The sequence below is a fragment of the Mobula hypostoma genome, chromosome 15 (assembly GCF_963921235.1).
Source record: "Mobula hypostoma chromosome 15, sMobHyp1.1, whole genome shotgun sequence".
NCBI classification, from domain to species: Eukaryota; Metazoa; Chordata; class Chondrichthyes; order Myliobatiformes; family Myliobatidae; genus Mobula; species Mobula hypostoma.
The window spans coordinates 3,228,764-3,241,711 of NC_086111.1; the positions used below are offsets into that span (position 1 = coordinate 3,228,764).

Here is a 12,948-nt window from a genome sequence, read left to right on the forward strand (position 1 = left end):
AGTACCCCTGTGACTGTCCAACTTAACAATAAGTACTCCTGTTTGAGTACTGTTGGGGGGGACAACTTACCTGAGGGAAGCAACAGTGGCTACACCTCTGGCACAGAGTCTGACCCTGTGGCTCAGACTCTATAGTTAGGGGGTCAGACAGGTGATTCTGTGGATGCAGGAAAGAAACGAGGATGGTAGTTTGCCTCCCAGATGCCAGAGTCTGGAAGTCTTTGATTGTGTCCCCAAAATGCTGAAGTGGGAAGGTGAACAGCCAGAGGTCATGGTACATATGGTACCAACAACATAGGTAAGAAAAGGGAGGAGGTCCTGAAAACAGACTACAGGGAGTTAGGAAGGAAGTTGAGAAGCAGGACCACAAGGGTAGCAATCTTGGGATTACTGCCTGTGCCATGTGACTGTGAGTGAGGTGAAGGATAAATGCATTGCATTTTATGAGGATGTGACTAAGCACGTTGATGAAGGTAGAGCAGTAGATGTAGTGTATATGGATTTCCTTATGAGAATAAGTTGAGTGCACTCGGCCTTTTCTCCTTGGAGTGACGGAGGATGAGAGGTGATCTGGTAGAGGTGTATAAGATGATGAGAGGCATTGATCGTGTGGATAGTCAGAGGCTTTTTCCCAGGGCTGAAATGGCTAACACAAGAGGTTACAGTTTTAACAGTTTTAAGGTGCTTGGAAGTAGATACAGAGGAGATGTCAGGGATAAGTCTTTTACACAGAGAGTGGTGAGTGCATGGAATGGGCTGCCGGCAATGGTGGTGGAGGCAGATACAACAACAGGGTCTTTTGGATAGGTACATAGAGCTTAGAAAAATAGAGGGCAATGGGTAACCCTAGGTAATTTCTAAAGTAAGGACATGTTCAGCACAGCTTTGTGGGCCGAAGGGCCTGTATTGTGCTGCAGGTTTTGTATGTTTCTATAACACTCACTCTCACTTATCTTCTTAAGCAAATACTTAAATATCTTTGAAATCTATTCCCAAGTGTTATTCCCGGTTTTCAACTCTGTGCCTTGAACCAACAATGTTCCAAGCTCAACTTTATCAGTTGCTACTTGGGATCCTGGATTATCATGTTGTAACCTGTTCCACTGTGCACTTGATAAAAATGAAAAGGTTTTAGGTGGACTTCCACCTTTCCGAATTAATGTCTTCTCTTTTCTCTTGTTGACTCCGTTATTATTGTACAGGTAATTCTTAAGTTTACTCCTGAAAATTAGTTGATTGTTTGATCCAGAATTGAAATGAAATTCAAGGAAAAGGTAGTTGCCCACTTTTGTTTACTAAATTCTCGATCTGATCATATACATGTACAATTTTACACCTTTAACACTGATGCACACATATATTGTTAACAAAGTGTCAATTTGCATAATGCAATTTCATGATATACAGTATATCCAGTACCTCGTGCAATGGTTTTAAAACACAGACAATCTGGGATGATTCTCATGACTAATTAAAAGCTCCCTGTAGTCATATGACACTCGTGAGAACACACTTGCAGTATTGTGTGCAGTTTTGGGCTCCTTACTTTAGAAAGGATATACTGACATTGGAGAGGGTTCAGAAAAGATTCACGAGAATGATTCCAGGAATGAAAGGGTTACCGTATGAGGAACGTCTGGCAGCTCTTGGGCTGTATTCCCTGGAGTTCAGGAGAATGAGGGGGGAGCTCATAGAAATATTCTGGATGTTAAAAGGCCTGAACAGATTAGATATGGCAAAGTTATTTCCCATGGTAGGGAATGCTAGGACAAGAGGGTACGAATTCAGGATTGAAGGATGTCCTTTTAGAAATGAGATGCGGAGAAATTACTTTAGTCAGAGGGTGGTAAATCTGTGGAATTTGTTGTCATGACCGGCTATGGAGGCCAAGTCATTGGGTGTACTTAAGGCAGAGATAGATAGGTTCTTGATTAGCCAGGGCATCAAAAGGTATGGGGTGAAAGCAGGGGAGTGAGGATGATTGGAATAATTAGACCAGCCCATGATTGAATGGTGGAACAGTCTCGATGGACCGAATGGCCTACATGTGCTCCTATATCTTATGGTCTTATGATGAATCTTAACCCAACAAATCATGCATGCAGATAAAATACAGAATTGTTTAGCATATTAACCTTGTCACTAACATAAGTACATTTTTGCTAGTGAATCACCTCATGCTACATATAAATAAAAATGACAATAAGTTATTTTGTCTATACGTATTGTTCATAGTAAATCTAATGAATAACATTTTGTTCAAGTTAGTTTAGTTTGAATAAAGTTAGGGTACAATTTGTGCAGAGGAAAATTCATAAGTCATTACTTTTTCCTCAAATGATTGCAGGTTTTGTTTGGATCTAACTATAAACATACATCTTCATATTCCAATATGGAAAAATATTCCCCATGTTAACATTGTGAGAGCTTACATTTTAGGCAGTTTGTGGCTCTGCTTCTGTCTTATCCAACTCCAACAAGTCATCTTCTGAACCTAAACTGCTTTGTTTGCTTTGTGAAAATAATCTTCTTTTGCCTTCTGCTGTTGAATCTAGGAGATCAAATGAGTCACCAGAAAGTATACTGTCATCACTAATTACACTGGAGGGGCGGCTCGTGCTTTGCCTTCCACTGGCTAGAATGAGGTCATTCAAAGAATCAGAAAGCTTCAATGATGAACAATCATTAGGTAAATCAAGGCTGATGGAAAATTTCCTGTTTTGTTTTAGAATTCCTTTTTTTCTGTATGCAACTTCCCCTGCAACAATGTCTGACTGCTTATTACTTGGTTTTGAGGGAATGACAGCAGTATCTCTGTCCATTGACTCAATGTTTTCTGGAGAAGAAGAATAGCCAGATTCTCTTTGGCACGAGTTCTTTAGGATTCCTTTGAGTGGCATGTTGGTGTATATTTTAGCTGGTATTGAGTAGAGTCTGTAAAAGGTGTTTGCAGGTTCTGCAGTAGTTGTTTTGGTTTCCATCCATTGTGAGTGTGTATCTGTGACTGTAGTTGAAAAATCACTATCAAAGCTGGTCCTGGTTTTCAAAATTCCCTTTGGCTTTTTACCTGTATCTTTGGAAGTTACCTTTTGCAGTTTTGCATCATATTGTGGGTGTATGACATCATTTTCTTTTTTTGACTTCTTTAAACAAGCCTCTTGCCTAACTTCTGCTTGAGGAGATTTATGCATAGAATTTTCAATTTCTTGGAACTCTGCAGTTTCTTTCTTCCCTTGACTTGAATATCCATCTCTGTTTTGCCAATCAATGTAACGAACCAATAGGGGTGAGTGACAATTGTTTTCAGGAACACTGTCACAAACTGGTGCATCATAACCCCAGTTGACCCACCAGTGGTTTGCAATATCTTCAATTGTTGCACGTTTCCGTGGATCCACTGACAACATCCAATCAATTAGGTCATGGGCACCTGTTGATGAAAACATGACAACATGTAATGATCCGGCAAAGGACTATCATCCTTATAGTTCGAATAAAGTATATTAGTCACAGGTAATGTTTGATAAAAATACCATTACATTGACATTTTTCTCACAATCCATTATCCAATTAGGACAATCAGATCACTGACTTGAGTATTATGAATCTACTGCAGGACACAATGTAAATGTATTGAAATTACTTTGTCATGCATTAAATCTTTCCCTGTGGATTTCTTTTTTCCATCCAATTGGCACTTACCTAGTGGAAAATTCAAAAAACCACAGGCAAGAATCTTTGTAGTTGCCTGCAAAATCAAATTGCACATAATTTGTTCCCCAAGTAAATCTGGCTTGGCTCTGTAGAAAATAAATAGTTCTGCTACAATAATTAAAACAACTATCTCCAGGTCTTCTATATTTATCTTCTATGAAACAAATAAACGTCATCTTTGATCAGTATATACCTCTAAGTTAGATGGTTATAAGTTCAAACTTCAGTAGAAGCCCTCGAGTCTCGACTAATAATGCAAAAAAAAAGTGAAATAAGGTAATTTGAACCAAAGATGAAAATCTGTAATATTTTTCAAATGCAATGAAATTCTCGTTACCTTTGCTCATATTCAGGTCAGTGAACATCTATTAAAAATAGGGTGGCTCCTGACTTTGTTCATTGTCTGAGACCACGCTGCCACTCATTGTCAAACAGACATTTTATCTGCCACTTTAAATATTTACTCCCTTTGCATAATGTGACTCCTCTAAGAATCATCGACAAAACGCACTGCAATTTCTCCTCATGGACTTTGAATCTTTGACAGCACCTCGCAGATGCACAATATTCACTCGTACCAAAGACAGGGACAACCAGAACATGCAAGCACCATCATCAGCCCTTTTGCCTCCGAGACACACCTTTCTGATTTTGAACTGCATCTCAAGTCCTTAATCTCTGGGTCCAAACCTGGGAATTGTCCTCCCAACAATACTGTGGAAGTACTTTAACCAGAAGAACTGTCTTGGTAGAAGACAGTGCCTCATCACTACAATTTCAGTAGCATCTAGGGCTGGGAAATGAACGCTGACTTTCTCAACAGCACCTCTGTATTATAGATTGAAAATGAAATGTTGTTATCTTTTAGAGTGTCAATATCTGTATTTGAATTATGAGATCCGTTGCTAAAATTTCTAATTACCTACCAGATGTGTGCGGAGGTTTCCTGTATTCTCCAAGGTTGATCTGTTGTGTTAGAGTTTTGTAACACTGACTGTCAAACGGCATTGTTCCATACACCAGCGTATACAACAGAACTCCTAAGGCCCAGCAATCAACCTATAACAGAATAAAATATATTTATCCCTGTGAATAAGAAAATACAGAATTGTCTTAATGACTGTCTTAATTGTCCAAATCAGAAAGTATCTGATGTGTCATGTCTGCTGTCATCCTAATACAGACATCCCCCACCTCTCCTGGAAGTTCTGGGAGTCTCCCGCATATTAATAGTGGCTCCCTGATGCCTGGAAATTATATACAATATCCCGGAAATCGATTTTTTTGAGAGGAAGAGGCAGAGCGAGAGAGAGCATCCTGATTGATCTCTCTTCGTGCTAAGTAGACCCATCAGTTTTCTCTGTGGGTGGGCTTTACAGTCGACCTCAAAAATAATGACAGCGTTGCTCGCTGCACTGTTTGCAACAGTGACTTTTCTATTGCCCATGGTGGGTTAAAATGTAAAAGTCATGTTGAGGTGAGTTTAACAGGTGTCATTCGTTCATTGGCATAGCTAACGTTATTCAAACTAGCTGGCTGGCTGCTAAGGAGCTACGTTATTGATGTCCTACGTGATGAGGCCAAACTCCCTGTAGACTTGCTTAAAGTTGTAATAGAATAAACATGATAATATAATATAATATAAGTACATATTTTAATGTCACATTTTCTGCATATACCCCAACTTGGTTTACAGATTAGACAAAATCACTAAACAAAGTATTACATACACCCTTGGAGATCGACCGGGGGTTCGGGGGGGGGGTGCTACCTCCCTGAACTGAGTTTTTGCAGGGTGGGATGTCTGCTAACAGCAGTGTACATTTGACCTCAGGCAGGCACTGGAGGAGCAGAGCACGGTGACCAACAGTCATGAAACAGCGTACCCTGATCATTGTGGAGATTCCAACCAGACCAGCTTGAAGTCTCTGAACAACTATCACCAACATATCACCTGTGGAACCAGAGGAACCAACGCACAACCACTGTTACACCACCATCAACAACACTTTCTGTGCCACCTCACAGCCACACACTGGAAAGTCCGATCACCTGGCTGTACCTCTTCTCCTGGCATTTAGGCAGATTCTAAAGACCGCAGCACCTGTGACGAGGACCAAGGAGGTATGGTCAAGGGAGATGGAGAAGTGTTTACAGTATCAGAAGAGTCAGCAGACTAGACAACAGTCAGGGATTCATCTTCAAATCTGAAGGAATACACCACAGTTGTTACTGACTTCTTCAAATCCTGTGTGGTTGAGTGTGCCTGTTAAAGGACAAACCCAAACTGAAAGCCATAGCTGAACCAGATGATTTATAGTCTGCTGAGGCTAGATCTGAGGCATTCAAGACAGGTGATCCAGAACTATACGAGAAGTCTTATAATGAGCTACAGACACAACAATTCCAACTGAAGTTAGACACAGAATCTGATGTACATCAGCTCTGGCAAGGTTTGCTTTCTACAAAGCAATGAATGGTTGTGATGCTTCACTCTCTTATGAGCTCAACACCTCTTAGGCAGGCTTGGAAAGGGAGAATAAAACTACATCTGTGCAAATCCCTGCAGCGTCTGGTGTTAGACCTGGTAGGGCACTGAAAACCTGAGCCAACCAACTGGTGGCAGTGTTCAAGGGCAACCTCAAGCTTTCAGTGCTGTAGTCAGAGGCTCCTACCTGCCTCAGAAGAGCAACAATCATATCAGTGCCAAGAAGAACAGGCTGAGCTGTCTCAACAACGGTCACCCAATTGACTCATATCGACTATGATGACGAGCTACCACAGCTCGGTCGAAGCCAGAATCTACTCCTGCCTAATCATGGTCCAGTCCTCAGAACACAACCTCAGTATTTTTCACTCTCTTCTTGCAATATTTATTTAATGTTTTAAATATATATTTCATACAGCTTTTATTACCTGTATGACATTGTACTGCTGCCACAACGCAGCGAATTTCATGACATTCGCCAGTGATATTGAACCAGATTCTGATTCTGAAATGTTTTTGTTTTGCAGCAGCTGTACATTGTAATACATAACGATAAAATAAACTGCATGCAGCTAAATCTGGCCACATTGCCTGCTCAGGGGGCTCATCACCGCTGTCTACACCCCTACCCACACCCTGAGCTACAAGTGCCAAGGACGCACTGGGAGAGCCTTACAGGATCATCAGCTCTCTACAAAACAAGCATCCAGATGGTCTTTTCACAATTGCAGCAGGTTTCAATCATGGTATTTATTGTGGTTTCTTTTTCTTTTTTTATTTTGTCCTTCATGTTTATTGTGTAAATCATAAATACAAGATTGCACTTGAGCAAGTGGTATTGATTTTTTACAGGTCTCTAATGTAAATTAGCTTAAGTATGTGACAAGCTTGGTTTTACCATAAAACCAGGATGAACCAGGGTCAGACCAGTTATGCTCACAGATCTCGATTTTGCAGATGACATAGTCCTGCTCTCTGACCAGATGGAGGAAACACAGCAGCTACCAACAAAAGTGGAAATTGAGTGCAGTAAAGTTGGGCTTCACCTAAACGCTAAAAAGACAGAGTACATGGTGTTTAACTGTGATGAAGCTACTCTCAAGACCGTAAAGAATGATACCATTAAGAAAGTTTTTGACTACAAGTACCTCGGGTCAAGAATGATGAGTTTGGAGAAGGACATAAAGATACGGAAGGCGCTGGCGTGGAGGGCTATGAACGACATGAAGGAAATCTGGAAGTTGAACCTGACCAGAGGGCTTAAAAAGAGGATTTTCGTAGCAGACGTAGAGTCCATTCTCACGTACGGATGCGATACGTGGACACTCACCAAGACGATGCGAAAGTCTCCAGATGGTTGCTATACACGAATGCTCCGGATGGCTCTTGACGTGAGTTGGCAACAGCACATGACGAACGTTGAGCTCTATAACAACCTACCGATGCTCTCAACTAAAATCGAGGCGAGAAGATTGCAACTAGCGGGGCACTGTCTACGCCACCCCGAGCTACCTGCCAGACTAGTCATCATATGGGAGCCCAAGAACGGGAGGATGAACCCTGGGCGCCCTCCCAAGACTATGGTCAACACGCTCCTAGAAGACAGCGGCACGGCTAATGTAGATGAACTGAACACACTGATGAGGGAGAGGGAGAAGTGGAGAGTCCATCATTGTGCCCGACACCGGGCCCCTAGGCCTGAGTCGACGTAGTAGTAGTAGTATAGCAAGGTGCAAAATGTCTACAACTTTTCCAACCGTTATTTGGCTATATTTTGCAGTCAGTGCCAATGTGTTTGTGTTCCCTTCAATACATGAAGAGGAAATCCTTTTCAATAAGTATCTAGTATTTAATTAATCGGAAGTTAACGATACAATTTTATTTAGCAGCACATTTTTGCCTGCAAAAATGTGCTTTTTAAAAGCTGATTATGCACATTTAGTTCCTCTCACTTTACCTCAGGTCCATGATATGGAAATCCATTCACAATTTCTGGTGAAGCATAAAGGGGACTTCCACAGTATGTCTCCAAAAGATGATCCTTGTGGTACAAGTTTGATAAGCCAAAATCAGCAAGCTAAACAAATATAAAATAACGAGGAAAGAAAGTTATTGGTGACTATCATAAATTCAGCTGCTCATTCACATTTGATTATTTAACCTCTCATTGGTTTGGCAAACAAAACCTTCTACAGCAACACACAAAATGTTTGAGGAACTCCACAGGCTACATAGCATCTGTGGAGGAAAATATACTCTTGGCATATCAGGTTGTGACCCTTCGCCTGGAGTCTGAATTGATTGCATACATGGTCAGATTTTGATACAACATTTTGGAGTGTCTGCCTCAGACTGAAGATTCCTTGATTCCATTGTTTCTTTCATTGGGTAGCAGATCTCTGGAAATCACTGTCTTTGAAAGTGGTGAAGACCAGGTCATTGAATGCATTTGAAGTGCAGACAGAAAAATATTTGAAAGATCAAAGTATTGAGGGTTAGAGAGTTAGGAGAGGAGTTGATGCTAGCATAGATTGGACATTGTCATATTTATTGGCAGGGAAAACTTCAAGGACTACACCTGCTTCTATGTCATGGTCCGGTTTGTGAAGTCCACATTCCGGTTCATGGTCCGGTCCATCGATCCTTATTCTAGGTTTTCCAGTTTTCCTTTGTTCTGTTGTGTGCCTTAATTGAGGCACATGATTCTCATTTTGGGCTGGCTACATAAACAGCTCCTGGGTTCAGCTTCAGTTGCTGGACTGTTCCTTTCTCTTCCCCTTCCTTCTGAAGCCTTTGCCTGCGTCCTTGCCTGCAATGCCGTCAGGTTCAACCGCCAGAGCAAGACCGGGGCTTTGCTGTGTCAGGATAAGGAACAATTTGTCGTTGTTTGGAATTGTCTCTTTGTGTCCTCGCCTTCACTAGGTAGGTCCGGCCATTTGCCACTACCCTGAGTGGAGAACTGTCTCTTCGTGTTCAGTGTTCTGTGTATAGAAAGAGCCCCGGCCCTTGGTTCTGTTCCCAAGGAGGGAGAGGAGGGGGTCCTGGCCCTACATCCTGCTCCCAAGGAGGGGTTCCTGCTCTGTGTTCCATGTCCATGAGTTCCAAGTCCAAGGCTCCGAGGTTCCATGTTTCTTGTCTATATCCTAGCCCTCGCCCTGCATCCTAGTTTCGTCCAAGGCCTGTGTCAACGTCCAGCATCCTTTCTTCCCCATTTCCCTTGCTTTCTTGACACACCTAGTCCTGTTCCTAGTACTTCAGTGTCTGTGTCTTGCATTTGGGTCCGCTACCAGCATCCCCCACCCCCATGACATTCTATTTTAATTTGTTCTTGTGTACATGCAATGTTAAAGGTTACATTGGCCGAGCAATACCAGATTTTTCCCAATCTGTAATGTAGATGAGTTGAATATCACTGAAGTACAACATGGTGACAAAATCTGCAATATTTCCAACAACAATTTAGTCAAATTTGGCAACAGTGGAAAATACGACAGTGCTCCCACTGTCATTGATGAATGATTCATAAATGCATCTAGCAATCACTGTGTTGTGAATTTCTCTTTCTTTCATATTAATTTTATTTTGACATCTGCATTAGAGGATTGGCTTCCAGTAACCCTAATGTCATCAATCAACCAATCATAATGAAAAATTCTCATGATGGGTAAACTAGGAAATCAGCATCTCTAATTTTAACTAGCTTTAAATATTTTACAGAAATCATAAATCCAACGCGAACGCTCTTATCAAAAAGGCTCAGCAGAGGTTGTATTTCCTACGTCAACTCAGGAAGTACAACCTGCCTCAGGAGCTGCTGATTCAATTCTATTCAGGAATAATCCAGTCTGTTCTCTGTTCGTCCATCACTGTCTGGTTTGGATCAGCTACCAAACAAGGCAAGAATAGACTCCAAAGAACCGTCAGGGCTACGGAAAGGATTATTGGTGTGAAGCTGCCCTCGATCCTGGATTTATATGCATCTAGAGTCAGGAAGCGAGCAAGCAGCATCATTGTAGACCCATCACACCCTGGACATCACCTGTTCCAACTCCTTCCTTCTGGTAGGCGCTTTAGATCACTGTATGCCAGGACAAATAGGTACAAGAACAGTTTCTTTCCGTATGCCATCAGTCTTATGAACACTTGAATTTTAGTCTATTATAAACCAAGTCCACCTGTACATACACAGGTACACCTCATTGTGTATAGTTCACGATTATTTCCACTATTGTTTTGTTTGCTTTTTGATTCTGTACAGCGAGAGCTCAGGGAAACTGGCATCAAATTCCCTGTATGTGTCCACATACTTGGTGATAATAAAGGATTCTGATTCTGATAAATAGTATCATACAGATGAGATTACAGATATGCCATAATTGAAATAAAAATCAATTCTAATTAGTTTTAAAAAAATAGAGTTTTGAAAATTATTCTGCAAGGATTTGGGATTTAACAATGAAATAATGTTTTATGAGTCAACCCTGTATTCAGCAGCAGTGAAATGTGCCTAGAACACTAATAACATTTACTCCATAAGGATTACCTTTTAATGGGGGGAAATGGTGAGAATACAGAGCAAATAAGTTAAAGTTGTTAATATAGTGACTTCAAAAAGTTTCCTGTTTGAAAATTGTACCAGTTAACTTCCTGGAGGAGCATAATGTATCTGATGCCATTGACTGGAATTCAGTGTTTAACTGTGCGAATGAAGACAACAGTAAAGTACTTTACTGCAAGTTTGGTCAATGGTTACCACCGATACGAGCCTATATGGACGATATAACGATACTGACGACAACTCTCCCCTGCACCAAGAGACTTCTGGAAAAGCTTCATCACAACATCACATGGATGAGGATGAAGACCAATCCCAGAAAGTGCAGAAGCATCTCCATTGTCAAAGGTCAAGTCACGGATCAAAGATTTCAGATTGACGGGACACCTGTCCCAACTGTTTCAGAAATGCCAGTGAAGAGCTTGGGCCGATGGTATGATGCTAAGCTCAAGGACACTGAGCAGTTTAAACAACTCAAAAAGGATACCATCATGTACATAGCTTGCATCAACAAGACCTTGCTGCCAGGAAAACTCGAGCTGTGGTGCTTCCAGTTCTGCATACTCCCAAGACTCATGTGGCCTTTAACAGTGTATGAAATCCCCATCAGCAAGGTTGAAAAGCTTGAAAGAATGATCAGCACACATGTAAAACAGTGACTTGGACTTCCACGATGCTTAAGTCCTGTTGGACTGTACGGGAACGGCAAATTGGAATTACCAATTGCAAGTCTTGTGGAAGAATTCAAATGCACCAAAGCAAGGTTGGTCATGACCCTCACTGAATCTGAAGATACTGTTATTAGACCAGTGGCCCCCACCCCGTGTGGCAAAGGGGAGGAAGTGAACCCAGTCTGAAGCCATTCAGGGTGCTAAGTCTGCTCTTCGCTTCAGGGATGTGGTTGGCCAAGTCCAACATGGGAGAGCCGGGCTCGGGCTTGTCCCAAGGGCTCCTCAATGGCACAAGGCAACATCAGTGCAGAAGAGACGACTCGTGGTGGAGGAGTTGAGAAGACAGGAGGAGGCAGAGCGACACGCCAAGGCCATCTCAATGACCAAGCAGGGCCACTGGACTAATTGGGAGTGCCTGGAAAAGAGGAAACTTAGCTGGCGTGACATCTGGGAGATGGAGGGATCTCGGCTAAGTTTTGTCATCAGAGCCACTTATGCCCTCCTACCCACACCCCAGAACCTGAACCAGTGGTGGGGAGAAGACCCCGCTTGCTCTCTTTGTCAAGCACCTGGATCACTAAGGCACATTTTAACAGGATGCACCACGAGCCTCATCCACGAGCGTACATTCGGCGGCATAACCGAGTTCTCAGACAGCTGGCATCAGTCTTGGAACAGAGACGAATCACCGCAAATGCTCTCCCACAAACATCGGCAGGAAATGTCCACATCACACGATTTGTACCAACAGGCCAACCTCCAGAGCACCATATAACATCGAAAGATGTAAGCATTCTGCAGGTTGCTCGGGATTGGAAAATGGATGTGGACTTGGAAAAAAAGCTTGTGTTTCCCCCAGACATTGCGGCTACAACACTCCAGCCAGACGTGGTCCTGTGGTCCACAACAGCCAAGTTGGCATATGTTGTGGAATTGACCGTACCATGAGAAGATGGTGTCGAAGAAGCTTATGGGAGGAAAAAGACCAAGTACTCTGAACTGGCAACTGAAGCTGCCCAGAATGGCTGGAAGACCAAGATTTTCCCTGTAGAAGTGGGATGCAGGGGATTCGTTGCTACATCTACGACCAGTCTATTGAAGAAGATGGGGGTGAGGGGTCACTCCCTCCAACAAGCAATCAAGTCCTTGTCAAACGCAGCAGAAGAAAGCAGCAATTGGATTTGGATTAAAAGGAAGGACAACAACTGGGCTGCAAGATGAAGACAGGAGGGTATGGAACTGAGGGGGTGTATCTGGGACGCCAGGTAGCACTATTGAGCCCTCTGGAGACGTCGTGGGCTTATCAACGAAACCTCAAAGAAGACGGGTGCCCACTTGATGATCCCGATGACGTACCTACCCTCCCTCCTTGTCACCACTCCACACCCACTGCCAACATTGAGAGTGCCAACTTACCATCTGTATTGAAACATCAAGTCCTAGTAGCTCTACTGTCAGTCTTGGGCAGTCATTAAGTGAATACTGTTAATATTGTCATCACTGTAACTGCATGATTCTGA

At 42.4% G+C, this 12,948-nt stretch overlaps 1 protein-coding gene across 3 annotated transcripts in view; it reads right to left on the bottom strand.

Moving 5' to 3' along the window:
• Positions 1–1,286: 1,286 nt before the first annotated feature.
• The window catches only part of LOC134357043 (NUAK family SNF1-like kinase 1), an 84,558-nt gene continuing 72,896 nt past the window's right edge, over positions 1,287–12,948 (bottom strand). For 2 of the 3 annotated variants that reach the window (XM_063068355.1, XM_063068353.1), the window contains 3 exons: positions 8,160–8,279; positions 4,641–4,773; positions 1,287–3,430 (listed from right to left, as the gene is read on the bottom strand). In XM_063068355.1, the coding sequence (XP_062924425.1) occupies positions 2,436–3,430; positions 4,641–4,773; positions 8,160–8,279 (1,248 nt within the window). In that variant the 3' untranslated portion in view covers positions 1,287–2,435. The remainder of the gene's footprint in view (positions 3,431–4,640; positions 4,774–8,159; positions 8,280–12,948) is intronic. The other variant, XM_063068354.1, reaches the window with a different exon arrangement.